This window comes from Paralichthys olivaceus, chromosome 14 (assembly GCF_024713975.1).
Source record: "Paralichthys olivaceus isolate ysfri-2021 chromosome 14, ASM2471397v2, whole genome shotgun sequence".
NCBI classification, from domain to species: domain Eukaryota; kingdom Metazoa; phylum Chordata; class Actinopteri; order Pleuronectiformes; family Paralichthyidae; genus Paralichthys; species Paralichthys olivaceus.
The window spans coordinates 10,203,112-10,222,985 of NC_091106.1; the positions used below are offsets into that span (position 1 = coordinate 10,203,112).

At 41.8% G+C, this 19,874-nt stretch overlaps 1 protein-coding gene across 3 annotated transcripts in view; it reads right to left on the bottom strand.

Moving 5' to 3' along the window:
- The window catches only part of pde10a (phosphodiesterase 10A), a 54,754-nt gene that overhangs the window by 17,090 nt on the left and 17,790 nt on the right, over positions 1–19,874 (bottom strand). For all 3 annotated transcript variants that reach the window (XM_069539077.1, XM_069539078.1, XM_069539080.1), the window contains one exon: positions 9,245–9,376. In XM_069539077.1, coding sequence (XP_069395178.1) covers positions 9,245–9,376 — 132 coding nt within the window. The remainder of the gene's footprint in view (positions 1–9,244; positions 9,377–19,874) is intronic.

Genomic DNA, 19,874 nt, shown 5'->3' on the forward strand with positions numbered 1-19,874 from the left:
TGACATGTGCAAAATGTTGTGGCCTAAAGTATAAATTCTTGGTGTGATTTCAGGCTGCTGGAGAGACAGAAGACATATGACTATTGTCTTTGGATGCAGTCACCGAAGAATGTGATGATAATGAAAGCCTCAGCCAATCATAACAGTTTCTGGACTTATAGTCTGGGAGCGCGATGAAAATAAAAAACATTCACACAGCAGCCAGAGCGGCTCTTTGTTACACGTGGGTCAACAGCACACGAGAACAGTAACCGCTCAGATCTCTGTGATAACGTCTCATGTGATCAAACCATGCGAAGCGGCTGGGCAAATTTTAGAAACGCCGACTCAAGCTGCTCCTCTTTTGAAACAAACCCCTTTGAACATGTGAAGAAGAAGAAATCACAGCCAGCGACAACATTTGTTGTTTTAAACATTCCCCCAGAACGCTATGAGTTTCCTAACATAGCCATGAGAGCTATTTTGGAGCGAACCCCCGGTCGGGAATGACGTCAATCAGAGGACAGCGAGCTGCCCTTTAAAAAGACTTCAAACCCGTTGGGAAAAAAAAACAACATTTATTTTAATAATGCCTTGTAAATGCCAATGATATCAGAAACCTGTTTGAAGAACACGTCTTAAAGTTTTTCCTGTAAGAGAGAGGTCTGCAAATTTTTTTAAAGCAGTTTAACTTCTATAACGTTAACACAAACACAGTGATGTATCCATTGATTTTCTAGAATAAAATTTAAAAAAGACAAGAATGTCACCCAGTAGAGAGCATATACCTACACTAAGGCCCCACAGTCTTAAATCCAATCAAGCTGCAGCAAACTTCACTCACTCATAGATGTCAGTTCCCAAAGTTGATGATGTCAGTTCCCAAAGTTGATGATGTCAGTTCCCAAAGTTGATGATCTTATATATAATATCCATAAAATACCATTTGAGAAACCAATATGTTAAACAATGTCAAATCTCGCGTTGTTTAAGAAAGTAATAAAAAGCATTCCTGGATCCACCTCCCTATCCAGATCCACTCCAAACTTTTCTGGTTTCCTCCCTGACATATACCCAATTCCTTCCATCATGCACACACACATGCATATCAGTTACTTAAACATGCAAGATCTTGTTCATGAAGATCCATAATTTATTCTCTAAGGAATCAAGACTTTTTTAAATGGTTGTTCCCTGGCCTGTACCAAATCCACGTTTTGAATGAATCTTTCCAGTAGTTTTTGCCTTATCTTGCTGTCAAACAAACCAGCAAATTGACAGCAATGAAAACAGCCTCCTTGGTGGAGGTAATGAAGAAAAAAAAGAAAATATTCTGTCCATGAACTGTGTGCAACAGGAAACACCATTTAACCTTTATTTGCTTTTCTTTACTGAAACAGTTTGACATGTATACAGTGTGATGTAATGTGGTATGTATACATGGTGCAGTGCAGTAAATGTGAGCACTGAGCAGGATGCTGGATAGAGGCCTATGAAAATAAACCTCAATTAAGTAAAAGATGAAAAAAAATACACAATGCAAAAACATATCATGAAATGTAATACTCACTTTACTGTATGTGCAGGGCCTCAGTGTCTGTGGTGTTTGATAGCATGTGTGCACAAACACCCCCCCCCCCTCACTGTCCTCACACACCGGTAAGGAGGGGGCATCTCACGACTGACAGTTCAAGTAAGGGTTTTTACCGCCCTGCCTGCTGATGGTGCGGTGGTTGGTTCTCACTAGAAATATTCCAAAACACTTTTTTTCCTTCCTGACATACAGATTTTGGTCAATACCAACTCAGCACTTATCTGATACCAGTGTATTTAAAAACAACTTCTGCTGCTTACCCTGAATGGAGGGATGTTTGCTATCAGACTCACTACCGAGATACCGAGAGTGCTGTAGAACCTCTTTCATTATCTAGTTTGACAGTCATAACTGAAAAAGAACACAAATGAATAAATCAGGGAAAACAAAGCAATGAATTTGACAAGTGTAATGTTAACTGGGCAAGTTGATGATATTCATGTTGCATGTGAGCAGGGCACTATTTCAGTCCAGAGCTCAGGCACCAACATCTGTGTTGTATCTATATATTTATAATGCATTTATTAACATTTGTATCCCTACATTTGTGCCTTAGTCTTGTCTCCTGCTGTGATTTGTAAATTGCTTTTGATTGTTTTCTATTGTTTGCCTTCAATGCTTAATTTCTTCATTGAAAGGTATAAAAATAGTTGATTATTATTATGACTGCAATAAACATCAGTGGGATTGTTTTACACGTTACTTTGCATTTCCCATTAATCATATTATTAACATTTCCACGGGATCTCTCATCTCTACAGAAGAGCTTCTCTGCTCCCAGAGGTATTACCTCTGCCAGGATATGTGGGTCCCACCAATACTAAATGTTCCTCCTGGAGGAAATGGTCACCAGACACTGTTTGTACCATTGCAAGTCCAATTACAGTCTGGCAAACCACCTCTGCAGGCATCTTGAGAGCAGCGGTCCCAGTGGAACCACAGGGTGAGCACTGATCATTGTGTCCACACACTGAATGTGTCTAAAAGGCCAAAAAGTAACAGGAAGCTTGTATTTGCAGGTAAAAATTCAGACATTTCCAGTGCGAAGGCAGGTGACCTTTAAATCCGACCAGTTCCGGGAGTGTCTTACAAGTCAACATGTAGGTGGAGGTCAAGCAGGGCTCTCATATTCCTGCTTCTCCTTGAAACTGTATTGTATGTTGGGCCGAGCTCTTCCTGCAGGAAGTGTGTAAGAAAATTCTCTCTGTTGTGTGACCAGCACCTTTAACAAAAATATATAAAACTGACACCCTGCCTGCCCCGTTTTGCAACAATAACATCTTTGTTTCATCAGATAAGTGTCAGGGGATTAACTCTACTGATACACCTCCCCTGGGGCTGAGAGGGAAAGAATACATACGGGTGTGTGCATGTGTGTTTTATTGCTGCGCAGTGTGTGGTCAGCCACCAGCACGGGGACAGAGACCAGTAGCCTGCTCTAACGCCACATCCCATATTTTCAGGGAGCTGCAGTGCTTTCAGTAAACACAGCAGGAGAGGGCCGACATATTCTTAGAAAATGCACCTGCCTGTTCACAACGCACTCAACTCTAAACACAACTGTCAAGCAACTCAGGCTGAACAGACCTTTTCTGGTAACTCCATCCAAACGTTTCCTGAACCCTAACAGCCTCCATCACAGGGTTGTTCAGGTGTGCAGCTCTGTGACGTACAGTATTAAGCCGACAGGTAGTTGATGTGGATGCATGCTTCTCTGCCTTGTAAAACAAAGCTGAGTGGGCAAAGCTTCTCTGAGGATTAACAGCTCAACGGGTTCACGTATGTGACCATAATTCCGTTTACTGCCGATAATTGTGCTTAAATAGCCACTTTTGCATATTTTGTTTGAAAAAATTTGAAAGAGCGTTTTGCACCAGTGTGTCAGTTGAGACAGAGGAGCCGGCAGCTAAAGCAGAGAAAAACCCTCTTGCACATCATTTTTAGAAAAGCAGAACAAACAGCAAAGTTGAAATAAATGGATCCGCCTGACGTCACATCACACAAGAGCAAGAGCATCACCATGTCACATGACATTAAACCAACAAGATGGCTGCAAGCGGAGTTGTTGTGTATAATAAAATCCTTAAAATGCATCAGTGACCGATTTGGACTGACAAGAAGAAAAATCGTGACTGATGATATATAGTTATTCATTTAAACATTTCACTGCTGAGGCTGAATGTTGTTCAACGTGGGTTTTGGTGTTTATTTAACTGCTTCCTGATAATTATCTGCACCTTTGAAAGTTAAATGAAATTTTTGTTTATCCAGGCACCAACACACAAAGCCTGTGGTTCACATACAGGTCTGTGCTGAACTGTTTGATAAGATGTGGTGATGAATGATTTGAAGAATTAACAAGACGATACCATCAGCTCTGAGCTCAGGCCTTCCACCGAGAAGAAAAAAATATCCCCCAGTCAGCTGAGTCTAATGTGCACGATACTTGATGGGCGCTTTATCGATCTGCCGCCACAGTCTCCCACGGGACGGGCAGCTAGCAGTGACGCAGCGCTCAATACGAGTTGACCTAGTGGTCGTCCTGCTGCATGGAGGACCTGCAGCTGCCGACAGCAGCAGTCGTCTTCATCTCAGCTCAGCTCTCTTCACCTGCACAATCGTCCTGTCATCTGTACGCAGGTCTCTCTTTAAACAGAGATTCCAACATCAACCAGACTTCCTTTTTTTTTAAATTTAAAACTAACTATAGTTATAATTATTAGAAGAAACTTTTGGTTTAGCAAGACTTCAGAGATTTTTCTCTTTCCGTGGTATTCAATGTCAAAATCTGTATCTGAATGAATAAACATGCAATAACCCACAAAATAAGAAATAGTCATTTAAAATAATTAAATATGCAGCATCAATATTAATTATTATGAGTTAATGACTAATCTAATCAGACTCTGTGTGTGAATGTGTAGAATTTATAGGCGACGAATAAGATTTAGAGGCTGGAATCTTCAAGTTTGACCAATCACATTTGTGCAGGCTTTGGTTGCCTGCAGGTAAACAGTCTGTGTGGAGAGCAAAAGACCAAAATGCTCATTGGCTACATCAGCTTTTTATTTGATCTGCATTCATATAGAGATAGCTGTCAATGGAGATGATCCAAAATGTTGTCTGGACCTAAAGCAGCTACACATCACAAATGTTTGGCTTGGACAGTAAACTGTACGGCCTGGATATCTGCTGTCTACACAGGAAGTGAAAAATATAGACTGTTCCCCCAAGAGGTTAATTCGTCAAGTTTCAAAGCCCCAAAATTTGGTATCTGTTGCAGCCATAGATGTAAGGACACCCACTTTGTGTTTGCCAAATACAGTCACTTAAGGTTGTATCTCAGACTTCACTAGCAAATCAAATTTATTTAAAATTTTAAGCATTTGAAGCAGAATCTACTGAGCGCTGCACATGGGTCCTCCTCCTCCTCCTCCCCGTGATGGAATGCCCTGCAGGTGAGACAGCTATCTTATCACAGTGGAGGGGGGTATGAGTTTCTGCCACACAAGCGCATCTTTGTTTCCTTTGTGACTTCCACACAAACACGTCTGAGAAACAGTATCAGCTGCTTCACAGCTCGGCCCAGCTCTTGCCCTCCAGAGAGAAAACTGGAGACTCACAAACACGCGTCTTAAACACAAGGTTCTCCTTTTTTAACCAGACGTGGCAGCCTGACCTGTCAGAGATCATCAGCTTTGAGAATGAGGCTCTGATCAGGAACATTTGCAGATTCTGCTCATTCACTTGTCAAGTGCTGAAGTGAGTAGTCAACAGAAACGTTTGACTATAGATTAATCACTTATTAACTTGACTTATTGAACAATCTGTATGCAGCCTCTCACCTTTGAGACCAGACTAAAGCTGTGAAAACGTATACTATTCTCTAGCGTTTCATTAATTAAATGATCTAGTTTGGAAATGATTTAATCTTTCAACAAGAATATAAGGGTTGCTACATATACACTGCTCTGTGTGTGTGTGTGTGTGTGTCTGTGTTGCATGAAGCATATACAATAGCGAGAGTCGTCTGCATGGGAGCAACGGAAGGTTTGAGATTCATCAATTACCCCCCCATGGCAGCGTGTGGTGTAAACATTGCCGGCGACTGTGGTCAAGAGAGGTGCAATGGTCAAATGATCCATGTGTACTCTGCTCTTTAGCTCACTGCTGCAACAAACCACCCTCTCACTTTAAAGCAGAAACTCGATATGTAAATGTAACGGCACAAAAGTGTAATTCAGTTAGGATGAGAAGACATGTTGCCACAGAGCAGTATCAAGTGTGCAAGTATGTTGGCTTTCTCTAAAATTAGAGGCTGCTTTGCAAAAACAAATCCTCACACACACTTGTGTGTTTACAGACAAACTGTGTTATGTAATCCAATGTTGTCCATCATATGATAAGTGAGAACGGCACTGGCTGCAGGGACAGCTTCCAGGAAGCAGTGGGTATCTTACTGATGATCACATGATGACAGGACCTGCTGCTGCTGCTGCTGCTGCTGCTCTCATATGCTGCATTAAAGCAGCAGAGAAATTGTGGTAAATAAATCTACAAGTCAAGTCTTCCCAACACAGTGACCATTCAGCTGCGTGATGACCCAGAAATTAGACGGTGCTTGTCACATGAGCGGAAACAGACACTGAGAGGCTTCAGAGTGGTGCCCAAGTGTCTGCTCACAGTGGTCTAACAGAGGAAGTGGACTCAAAGAGATATTACTGATGTAATGTAAAGATCAAGCCCGAGAGACATGAGGTATAATGAGAGAGCTGTCAGGCTGATTACTGATGATTTCACTCCGAGTCTGGTCGCCGCTCACACAGCTCAAGAAATTAACTGTGGAGCTAGTGGCTGAATATTGATCGATACTGTATTAAGTTATGACCTCCACTAAGAGGGTTATGACTCTGTCTGTTTGTTGGAGCGGGTCCAGATAAACAAGCAGATCAAGGATTTTTTTTTCACTCTCTTTAACATGGCAAAATAGGGCATTGGCCCTGGCAGAGGTTTGTGATCTTGGACCATCTTTTGGTTTTAATATTTTACCCTGCAAGGTGAAATACGTATCTATTGTTGCAAAACATTCAAGCAAGTCATCTTCGCTCTGAGAGCAACTCTCATTGAGGACAGAAACTTTAACCTTAGAGCGGGAGTGTGGTCAACACTAGTTCCATGTTAGATACATCTTTTTTAAGGGTGTGATTGGTTGTTGAAAAATATATATATTTTATATTTTATATAAAAATATAAATTGCTAAACCATCATCATACGACACTGTTAATACATGGTGTGATTGTGAAAAGCCTGTTTTATGACATCTCTGTTGAATAAATTGTAAGAGCAGGCTAAGTTTAATGTTTTTTGCTTTAAATTACTTGTTGGTGATTTTACTTTTTAATCTAGTTAATTCTAAAAATCCATTTGTGGCTGCTGGCTGATCTAAATGGATAACGGCATTGGTTAATCTACCATAAACCAGCAAACACACAAACAGTACAAGAAAAAAATAAATAAAATAAATAAATACTTGGCCACTCTCCCACAATGGAACTCGACATCCAGCAGTTGCATTAAATATTCAGATATGTTATTCATGTAGTCTCTAGCCAGAAAGCTAATGCAAAGATTTTGGTTGATTTTAGAATCATCCTCTTCATTCTGACTCAATCCCCTCAAGCAACTAATTTTTTGAACCACAAAAGACAATTTTTGGGAAAAATGCAGTCGAACTCTCCGAGACGTGTAACCTGCACTTATGTTGGCAAGACACAAAAACCTGCACGAACCTGCACTTCGAAGATACATCACAGCCTGTGTGTGTGTGTAAAGAGACTTTTCACTCGAGCAGCATTTACTTTAGTATTTTCAACACACACAACACATGACCAGAGCTGAAGGCATGCAGGTGGACAAACACTGTTAGCAACTGCTCATTTTAATACAGTATAAACTTCTGGCTGTTCCAGATATTCTCTCTATCACCACATTAAAAAAAGTTAACTAGCTTAACAATATAGCTTATTGTTCCAAACACAAAACGCTGTTTTGTAACACTAGTCCTTCACTGTGTTTCCTTATCTAACACAATGATGCCTGCAACCATTTGTCCAGGAGCTTGTTAACTGTTTGACCACTTTCAAAAACAGAGCACTTGGGACCATCTTGTCTATTTTCCAGGCAGTCACACTGTTAGCATTAGTGTGCTTTTCTAAACAACATGAGAATCGACTGAAATCTGAAACTTCAATAATGTAGCCTTCGATAATGCGATGCATCACGATGAACGTCATTTCTGCTTCTGTTTATTTTTTTTGTCAAAGCTTTGTTACACCAGCACAGTGATGCAGCAGCAACTTTGTCTCCGTGCACTGTGATCTGTGGCTCCAGACTCAAGTGAGTTTCCTGCAAGTCCATATTTATACCATACTCGAAAAAAAAACAGCCAGCAGTCATGTAATGGACATTTAATTTCTAATAAACAAAGTGGTTCTTTATATTATCCAGCCTTTGGACATCATGGGAAAAATGCATTTCCTTTGCAACGGGTGAATTTAGTTTCATGAATCATATGATAACTGAAGAGTGATCAAATAAAAGCTCTTAAACACATCTGACTAAAATCTTTGTGCTCAGTTTTTATAAATCTGTGTTCTGCTTTGCACAGGATTCATCTGCTCTGACCTGAACTACTTGGCACCAGAAAAATTATTTAGGCTTCTTTTTTGACGTTTCATCCAAAACACACACACACACACACACACACACACACACACACACACACACACACACACACACACACACACACACACACTGCATACTGCATACTGGAAACAGTTTCACATGCAGGATCTGACATTAGAAACCAGCGTCTCATAGCAGCAATAAACACCACTGTCTGTAAACCTCATGTGGAAAGCAGCTCCAAAATGTGACAAATCCATCCTACGCCAGCTTCCCCCTGCACTTCAACACACCCACACCCTGAGCCAGCACAACCCCTCACCGCCGCCGCCACCATCCCCACCCCTCCCCTGGGCCCCCTTCAGCCGGCTGCATGTCTCTGGAGGTCGCCTCTGACGTCAGCAGCTCGACTGGGCAGAGTGCCAGCACTGTGGGCCCTTGATGGATGCGGTTGGTCTGAGAAACAGTCCGCTGTGTGCGCAGTGCACGGCACAGACTCAACTCGGCTCCGCTCAAACACATCTAACGACCCGTAAACACCCGACAAGCCCGCTCCCTCTCGTCTGTCTATCACACACACTGACGATTAAAGGAAACACGTGAAGATGAGTGATTTGTAGTGCAAATGGCCGGGATAATAAATGGAACCCGCAGAGGCACGGCCTGCCTCGGCTCCGGTTATCCTTTGGATCTCTTGGAGGGGAGGTTTTAGTTTTTCAGCGCAATAAAAGCAAACGACTGACGTGGCTGCAGATATTCATGGCAGCCTGTACTTGTGGTCGACTGTTCGGAACCTGGTATGGGATTATGTGAGCTAAAAAGTACAAACATTTAACCAAAGCAAAATATTACAGAAATCTCAACTGTGCGTCAATATGCTGAAATCCGCTGATCCAATCATTATGTCACAGTGATCCAGAGAGCTGCAGCATATGTGTGTTTCCATGTTTGTCCCTGTTTGTGTGTGGGAGTGGGAGTGGGTATACCTGCAGGCCTGCTGCTGGTCTTCTTCTTCAGCCATCTGTCCAACGTCTCTGCACTCACACTCTCCAACACAAAGTCGTCCAGCATCTGCGGGTGCAGCGAAAGGTAGGCCTTCACTTTCTCATCTGTCAAGCCTGAGGAGCACAGAAACAGAATGTATTTTACTTTCATGCACTGCACAACTTTACCCACGACAAAGCATAAGTGTAAAAACACAAAAAGACACTGGGAGATGATAATTAATGATATTTAAGTTACAACAGGATGGAAATAACGTCTCATTCAGGCTCACACTGTTCATGACAGCCAGCCCAAACAAATCCACTGGCTAGAAACGGCCGAAGGTCATCTCTCATTCACTTTTACTGTGAGGTGAGCGTGGCAGGAGCGCCTATTTTCCGCCCAAAGCTCTCAGATAGCCGGGCTAACTCACTTATGTTTACTGTAAAGCTTCATCTCCAGGGATAGGAGCCCCCAACAGAGGCAGCAGGATAAAGGAGGACTCGATTGTGCTTAATAGGCAATTAGGTTCTTGAGAGCTCGCTAAGTGCTGCTGTTTACTGTCTTTGTTGTCAGGGAAAAAAGCAATTTGCCAGACCATCTTTGAGGGAAAGTTGTTTTTAATATACCCGCTGGCGTCTGAAAGGCCGTCATGATGCGCTGGGAAACCATCATGTTTAGGCCACTCTCTCAAATGGAGTGGGTTTCTTAAAACAAAGACTTGTAGCTGTTTAAATTCAGCCGTGAGATGTAATCTCATCATCGGACTGTGCAGCCCAGCGCTTACATACAAGGCAACCAAAATTTCAAAAAATCCCAGTAAAAGGAAAAACAAATCTCCTGTATTTACATTTGATGGTGTTGTAGATAGGAAATGTAGCTGTTAGCAGATAATTGTAGAAAAGAGGATTGTTGTATTCAGACAGCCCTGATCGTTTTACCGCTTTCCCGAAACGTTTGGTTATCAGCAGCATCTGCGTAGACTCCCTTCAAGTATGAATCACAGGAGGACATGCAGCTGGAAGGCATGTGTTCTGGCGTCTCACACACGCACACACACAGAATGACAATATTACTAAGTGGGGCATCTAGTCTGAAATCCTGTATGATATCGGGGTAGTGAGCAGCTACAGATACTTGTGGACAACAAAATGTTGTGCCAGATGACAAAATAAATCCAGATGCAGGAGATGAAAGCCTCCAATCCAGCTGCAGGTAATGTGTTGCATGTCAGTATAAAGTGTTTAAAACCTGCATCCTCAGAAGAACTCCTACTGGCTTGAGTTTAATTTAATTGTAGAATCAAAGTGACTCTTGTAAACAGACTTGAGCAGCTACCTATGACCTTTGATTTATTACCCCCAGAACAAATCATTTGATCTTCACTTAGGATGGATCATCTGCTCAGTGTGTGTGTGTGTGTGTGTGTGTGTGTGATGGGGGGTGGTGGAGGTGGTTGCAGGCAAATAAGCAGAGGTGGGGGTAAGCTAGGGGGGGCTGTGGTATGATGCTGTCCAGACTCGAGACACAGCTCTTCAGGACGCCTTCCACAACGCCTCACGAGACTCCTGGCCAGCTCTGACGCACATCGGCAGAACACGGCTTAATAAATGAGACAAAGTTGAGGGGGTGGGGGGTGGGGGGTGGTGGTGGAAGGGAGCTGCAGGGGACAGAAAGACACACAAAGAGGAGTAAAATGGGAGCGCTGCAAAACACCCTTATAAATTTGTCCTATCCGACACACAAAGAAGGCACTGTGATTAGAGACACCACAAAAAAAAAGAAAAAACAAGGAGGCTGTATGAATTTATGAATACAAGTTCTGTGCGGTGGACGGGCTCTGAAAATTATTTAGCAATCATATGTGTGCACATGAACAAAAATAGTCAAATGTCCTATCTCCATGGGGCAAAAACAAACAGCAGTGATAAGAATTCTGCACTGGGCATATAACAGCTGATAAAACGGTGTTCTGGGTGTACCCCGCTGCTGAAAATTACAAGCCCGCAACGAAGTGGCGAAGAGCGAGCAAACCACGGCTCTGTGGCACAGCCAGTGTTTATTACACCTAACTCGACCCTTAGCCTAAATGGAAGTGCGACAAATTTCAGTGTCTAAAATTGTAAAGGTCAGGGAGAACAATTCAGCGTATCTATTTGCTAATCAGTATCAAATCAATCATTATATAAAAGAAAAGAACTCTCCGTTCTCTGTTTTTTTATTTTCAACAAGTTACATAAAAAGACGAGACGAAGAATCAACAATGTGTTAGTCTCTCTCTCGCTCTCAGTACTTTCCGACTTCTGTCTGCGGCTGTCGGCTCGAAGCACATTTGTTTCTGCTGAAGACATAAATCTAAAAACAGTTATGAATGTGTGCTTTTATTTCAAAATGATTTCCTAACACACTACAAGTGCTAGTACTGTATTTGCTTTTAACATTATTTAAATAGTAATAAATAGTGCATTTGTTGTGGACTATTTTCAGTTTTGGATTAATGCACATTTGGTGCTTGTGAATTTATTTCAGGCAGCAAGACACTGCTCTGGGCTTGACAATAAATAAACTGGATACCTCAAACCAAGGCCCAACAGTCTCCTTATGAAACCAAATTTAAATGTGCTAGATTTGGATTTATTAATTTTTTTGATCTGCACACATCAATATATATCAGTTCCATGTTATTAATCAAGATCCCTGAATTATTCTCAGAGACATTAAGGAAAATGTTAAAAAAAAAATTCCACATCTTGCTATGTTAAAGAAATTGAAATAAAGATCTAGGACCTGCCCCCTGATCCAGTTCTGCACCAAAATTAAGTTTTGTTGTAATCCATCCAGTAGTTTTTGCATAATCTTGCTAACAAACCACCCAACCAACAATCGTACAGGGGCAAAAACCTAACCACCCAACTACACAGCCAATGTTAAGGAGCATGTCAGCCAGTACAGCTCTGTTGTGTGTATTTATAATTCTTTAATCAATGATGGAGCTTATTTACAGATAAATTGCTAGAATTGTTAATCAATAAATCAATTGTATGTTAATAGGGAAAACATACAACATTAAAGTGCATTAACTGAAGGTGGTGCACATGACAGGAAAACCTTTGACGGTGGACTTCCCCTAGAAAATAAGAGCAAAGATGTTAATCTAAGTTTGATTATCTTGCTGAAATATTTTTTTTTCAGTGAATGACAAATGAAGAAGCATCTTCAACTGCCCTAAGCACCACATGGTAAACTCCAGTGGTGGCATCTATCAGTTTAGAAATCACTGTTTATTGGAAGAACTTTTAGAAACATGTAAATATCGTTTTATCTCTATTAACACTAAGTGGAAAAAGAAGCCAGTGGAGGAAAGGCTGGTTTGACCCAGTCTATGGTTCGACCCGACAGCCTCTATATTACAGCAGGATGTTGATTGATGGCACTTTTTTCCCTCCTGAACATTCCTGCTACTCTCTGCCGACCTTACACGCTGTCTTTCTGATTCCCTCTGAAGTTTTTAGAGCCACAGCTCAACCTAATGTGACCGCAGTGACACTCAGAGCTGTGGGTAATGCGTCAGTGTCCCAAGCCTGCGACTACAGTGGCTAATCAAAGGTGGAGCCTGATCTGTCCCACATGCTGTGGTCCAAAACGGTTAACCCCACAGGGAACCGCATACGCACACTCAATCAGGAGAAAGAGGGCGAGAGGGGGGGAGGCTGCTGCAGTAGATGGTCACTGGTTTGAGTGTTTTTTTCTCTCTCATGTTGTCAAACCTCAGTGAAATTTTCCTTCCCACAGTGGTCAGTGCTGCTGAAGACAATGGCGTCATCAAGTAAAAAACCAGGAAAGGTTTTCATTCACTGACACTGATTCTAGCAGACGTAATGATAGAGAAACACGTTCAACACAAACCGACATGTGCAAACATTATTTAAAAAACATTTAAAATCTTAATCCAGTGCATGAACTGTCTGCCAGAAGGTCCTCCCATGTTTACGTCTGTATACTGTATAAACCTGTGGTGGGGGATAACTGCCTGTAGCAACTATTGTCATGAGAAAAGCCGCCTCTGGACAGACACCTTATTGTGACATGTTCAAAACAGGATCCATGAGTCAAAGATGCCTGCCTTTTTTAAAAACTTTTATTTAAAAGGGACAGTGTACTTTCAATAATATAAGCATAATGGTTCAAAGAAATGTAGCAGTTAGTCTCTTAGACTATTTTCATCTGCAGTCCCAGCATAATTTTAAGCATATCTACAAGCACAATTTATGATTATGATTTAACAAATCTTATACTAAGTTAAAAGAATTAAGCCTTTAAAAATATTCTGTAAAGCTCTATAATGTAAAATTGTCTGTAGGTGTGAATGTGACCGTGAGAGGTTGTTTGTCTCTGTATGTTTGCCCTGTGATACGCTGGCTGTCTGACCAGGGTGTACACCACCTCTTACCTAATGTCAGCTGGGACTGGCTCCAGCTCACCCGTGACCCTCAAAAGGATAAAAAATGGATCCATGAAGTAAACTAGAATCAAGTCTATTTTAAGTATCAGAAAGTTATCATGCTGCAGAAGAATGCCACCTGTGACTGATATGTTATTATATAAATAACAAATGACTTCAATTCCGAAGCATCAGGATTTTACTGTGGTAGGTGGAGCTAGTTTGTTCAGTTTCCATCCTAAGGCTCAGGCCTCCTCAATATGGTCGTAAAATAAATCTGAGGAATCTGTGTAATCATGAGATTATAAATGAGGTAGATATGAAAAAAATTACATTGTTGTGAAATATTGCACCTTGAACCTACTAAAATTTAACAATGTAGGAGGTTTAAAGCTGAAAGTAGGGACAAGGGGACAAAAGCACAAGAAACTGCTTTTTTGAGAGGGGTCACAAACCAAATTGTTCAGGATCTTAAGAATGTTTGAGTTCAATCATTGTATTATGAGTTTCAGTCATAGGATGTCGATCATTCAGACAAGTGTACAGGTGGGAAATAGTGTAGTTTGTTGTGCAGCATGTTTATGAGTGGTTTAAGCCCAGTTGGCGAGATTTTGGTGCCTGACTCAGACTTGGGCTTCCTGTGTAAAAACCAAAGCCTGAGTTCATGCAGTGAGGTATTGTTGCATAACACTTATCTTGAGTATAGCACACCACACCCTGGGACTGGGAAAGGAAGGCCAAGCTAGTCTCAGTCTGTCTGTGTCTTTCAATATGAACATGCTCCTCTTTGATGGGGAATGCATTTGCATGAGCCACCAGTTTGTGGTACTAATATGGAAATTCAAGCTTAAAAACATCCTGAATAAGTTTCAAATTTGTAAATTCTTGGAAGTTACAATTTAAGTTTATGGGCTTTTTTTTATTAAGGAAATCTATTAGGCTCTGATTTTATATGGAAAAGTAAATGGCTTGTAAAGATGCTTGTAAATCACTGCATCGTATATTAAAATGTGCTTTGAATAAAGCTTTTTTTCATGCATTGTGTAAGTATAGTCACAAGTCATAATGAGACACTATCTTTTCTCTGTGTGTGTCCACAACTGTTATTTATTACTCTTGTCAATACATTAACACAGCTCTGAGGATGCATATCATTCAATATTCCTTTGACCTGCTGATCCTTGGTGACTGATTAATACTGATACTGCAGACTGTGCAGAATGCATTGCAGGGGGACGTATGGAAATGCACAAGTGGCCTTTGTACATTTCAAGGAATTTCTGCAGTGAGTGCAGTCTGATTTTCTTTTGCAGCTGGGGGTGACATAATCTGTGCTGATTGTAAGAAGAGAAGAGAGAATTCACATTTAAGCATTTCTGACGCACAACACCAATTTAGTAAAGCAGGCGAGCGTACATGCAACATTAACTTAAATAATCATCTCGTCTTTCCTCAGCCCCTCCAGTCCATTTATCTATGCAAAGGAACGGTCCTCACAAGAGGAACCAGCTATCCAGAAGAGGGGGAAGGAGAAAATCAATCATAGTTGTTTTCAAATGGGGTTGTGTTGACTGTGTTTAAGAGTGAAATATATCCCTCGTGACATATTTATGACCTTGGACCTTAGAATTGTCTGAAAGCTCACAGTTAAGGTGTTGCGACATGTTTGCCGATGTGATCAGAAATGGTGGAGGAAGCTCATAAAGATTTCTAATAAAGATTAATGATAAATTGTTTTGTTGGGTCTGAGTTTTTCTTGAAAATGTTATAATGCCCCTATTGAAAACATTGATATTCTCTAGAGTCTCATCTTTTCCCTTCGTCATTATGCTTTGACATTTCCTGGATTACGTTACCCATCTGTGAGCTTGCTAAACTCTTAGCCTCTGTGGCTTGCAGACACCAATTTATTTTAGCATCGATGTACCAAAACAGTCGTGCTCTCAGAACTTAACCCTTCGAATGCCAAGCATAATGTTCACAACTTTCCATGTAGTTCCCACAAGCTCGGGGGTTTCAGTCAAAAGAAACAGGTCTACAGTGAAGACAAGAGGAACGAATACGGCACCATGATTGGTCGACCTCCTCCTACTTTTTCAGCAGTCTAGCTGCTTTTTGCCGACTTGAGTGGCCTATGGAGTGTAAGATGGCTTGTCACAATCTTTTTGTGTACTTTTTGATTATAGTTTTTTCTTGAAATAGTGCAAAAATCAGCCAAAAGTGCAAGCTCAACAGTACAAAATGTTAGGAATGGTTGATTAGGGTATACTTCTGCAAATGTAGGATTACATCAGACATGGGGAGTTACACTGTCGTATTGAAAAGAAAGCATTGCTGTAACTGAAACAATATGCTCACATACAATATGCTTGCACATGCTTGCATAAAAATCAATATTTGAAGAGCTGTCAAAAGCAGCTTCACATGTCTCCATGACTCATCATCTCATTGTCTCATGCAGCGGTTATGGTTTACTATCAGTGTGACAGTGCCTGAACACAGGTGAACGTGTGTCTTCAGCGCTTCTGTCCGACGATACTGAGCCGTAACGTAAACAGTGGAGGCCAAACATGGCAGTTTCATGAGCAAGGTGTTCCTCCTCTGCAAAAACATGGATGAGAAATGCACATGAGAGAGAAAGGGAAAAGACCACTTCTCTAGATGTGCACTCCTTCTGGCAGAGAGTCAAGGGCAAGCTGCCAAGGTACTACTTTTCACTCTCCTGACATGAGGCTGAGGCAGGAAAGGGGGTGGGGGTTTGCTGCGAGGTGCGTGCGTCAGCAGGTCCGCCTGGGACTCCCTTGCCAGGAGGTGGGAAAAGCATGTGGTTCTTATCTTATCTATGGGAGGGCTGGAGCACAGCGTCCAAGACTGACATCCAGTGAGCGGAGAAGAGGAAAAAAAGAGCAAACACAGTGAAGATGAAAATGCTTCGACTGCTCACCTCATTTATTCATTGAGTCTGTGCCCGGGAAAGTATAGCGTGTGTGTAAGTATGTTTGTGTAGTACTTAAATCATGCACTATACACCCCCCCACGTTCTAAAACAGCCAAAGGTGAGGTGACCGTTCTGCTTAATCAATAAACCAGTCAGTGAAAATGTGTCACATTAAAAAAACACAGTTTCACCGTGGACTGCGGTACCCTCACTTCCAGAGACACGCCCCCACATGGCAAAAACAAACACTGCTGCACAAACACATCACACCTCTCTCTCTCACACACACACACACACACACACACACACACACACACACACACACACACACACACACACACACACACACACACACACACACACACACAGAGAGAGAGGGAGTTCCATGGAAATGTAATTTGCATTATTTCCACTCCCATAGTGCAGGTCATTAGACATAAAGGGTAAGGGCTATAAATGGCAAACTAAGATGTAGATAAGGCATGTCCCTTGATCCGCGGTCGAGTGTGGTCACAGGAAAGCAGCAACACTCTGATTGCAGTTAGAGACCCATTGCAGGTCAACCTTCAACTCAAAAGTCAAAACTTTCTTGAGTATTTCCCCCAGTGAGAGGAAACTAAACGACAGCCAGAGGTTGCAGATCACACAGCCGACAACAATGCTGTTGATGAACCTGAACAGCAACACTGGAGTCGCTGAGAGGGACAGCATCTTGCCCACCCCCAAAGAGCCACATCAGTAAGCAGGGGTCATGTTCCCAGCTCCACATCTGGACTGATGGTAAACTCTGCAGCCGCTCTGCAGAGGGCCCAGTTGGGACCCAATAATGAGAACCACAGATCCTTGTGTCTTCTCCAGCGCCGTGTTCTTTTATGAGTCCCGACACGAGAACAAGCTGTAAAGAAATCGACATGCATGTGGCCTATTCCAATCCCCTCCGATCCACGACAGGCTGATGAGGGGTCAACGAACGCCTTGAGGAGAATGTCATCTGTTTCCCCTGCTCTGATCGTGCACTGTGCCCTGGCACTGGTCCAGTCTTGATATAAAAAAGGGCTCAAAATGCAAACAAGATCATTTTCTTTGGCTTGTTTAAATAAACACTGAAGACAAATCACAAAGAGAAACTATTTGGCTTATGCTCTGCCCAGTCTGGAGTTATTTAGTCATTCAAATTTCAACCTGACTTTTATTTTCATATTGCAATCATATTAAGTGATGTGTAAGTGTGTTATTGGTGACCGTGCTGAGAGAAACCCTGGCAGTGACAGAAGATGTGGAGAGACAGGAAATATCTAGCATGAGCACTTCCTGCTTGACAGTACTGCCTTCTTCACTGAGTCAGTTGCGACTATGGATAAAGATTGTTGATATGTGAATACACCCCTCTCTTCAGCACTCCTTCCGAAACCCCCAAATTCATGGACGCCAACAGTGACGGAAACAACTGGTCTAGCTGCAGGGGTGGGGGGTGGGTAGTGAAAAGAGTGACAGGGCAAGTAAAAACTTTATGGAATTTTTTTTATGGTCTTCCAGGATTTCCCCCGGGAGTCCTGATGATGTGTAGTATAGTTCCATAGAAGAGCACAGAGGAGGGATGAGAAACATTATGCTGGCAAAGACTCAATTCTAATTCCAAGGGAAACTAGAATTGAGCTCAGAGAGATGCTCTACTCATGATGCATGCTGTTTTATATTCAGTATGTACTACTTTGTTGAACAGTGTTTCAGGGTCAGAAGTTTTAATTCAAAAGCATCTTTTTTTATGGGAAAAGATGTGAATTGATATGGCACTAAAACTTTTACTTGGCTCGAAAGCCTGCTTACCCAAATTTGTTATATTTTGACCACGTACACTGTTTTGGCACTCCTGGTGCCCCGGGATTCATGATGATTGACCAAATTCTCAGAGTTACAACCAAGTTTCTCTCGTCCCTGCCGTTTGTGATGATGGCCATGTTTTCTGCCATTCTAACTATTTTAAAATAATCTTACATAATCTTTTATAATGTGTATCTCAGGTTCTTTTCATTTCATTTTCTTTTTACCATTTATTGTAATTTGATCCCATGCTGTGTCCTTGACTTTTGACTTTTTGAAGTTTCATTCAAAATGAATTGAAACTCCAAGAGTTATCAAAGACAAACTGGCAAATAGACACCACTGATTCAAATACCTACTCGCTATCACCGCACAGATCTAAGGTTTGCCGCATCGAATAAAATATTTTTATTCCAAGTTTGCTGGGAAATATCTCCATCTGGATGTTTAAATTTCACTGCTATCATGGTGCAGCTCTGCTTCTGATGTGCGAGGTTGTGGCTGAGGCAGGGCAAAGGTAGAAGAAGAGAGACCTAGAGGTCCAACTTCCACTGGTTCACCAGCCTGACCAGCACAAACACCCCCTGTTGCTGATTTGCTGGGATAGCATGTTGTCCGAGCTACCTGTATTCTGTTTCAAATTTCCTGAGCCAGGGGTGTGTACATGTACAGGATTTTCTTTTTACAGAGCACGCATATAACGGACAACTGGCGGTTCACGAGGAGACAAAAAACTGCATTTGATTACAATAGCTGACTACACCTTTAAGCACTTGGGTTTCAAAATGCCTGCAAGATCATATCAAGGTTGACCCAGACTGACCTCAGACAGTGGCCACAAACAACAGAATAAAACCAACACATGCATATATATTTTCCCACGACATGAGACTTCAAACTTATACAAATCTGAGAACTAACTCAGTGCTGAGAAATGTGTAAGTAAGCAGGGAGCGAATACACCAAAATGTTGTCTTTGCAAACCGGAGTCTGTCTCTCCAGGGAGCAAGGGACAGTTCCATTTCAGAAAGGCCAAACAATGATAGGAGGACAAACATACCATCACTTGCTCGGAAACAGCCCAGAAAAAAGGCCCCTCTGTTCCTTCTGCTGAGTACATTTAACAATGCCAGATGTAACAATGGTGTAAAAACATAGAGAGCATATGACTTGTATCAGATATATATGTGTGCATGTGTTTTTAATCAGTGTCAAAAAGCCCTGGGTGAAGCATGATCAAATTATTTCCTGATCCCAAACCAATCAGAGGGAAACACGGAGTGAAAAGGCAAACAGTATCTCAAGTTAATCCTACGTTTAGCCCAGATTAATTGACAGCTGGACAACATTTGAGAAGGGAGAGAGAGACGGAGAGACAGAAAGGGAGAGAGAGCAGGATAAATGAGAGCTGTGTAACTCACACAAACACACA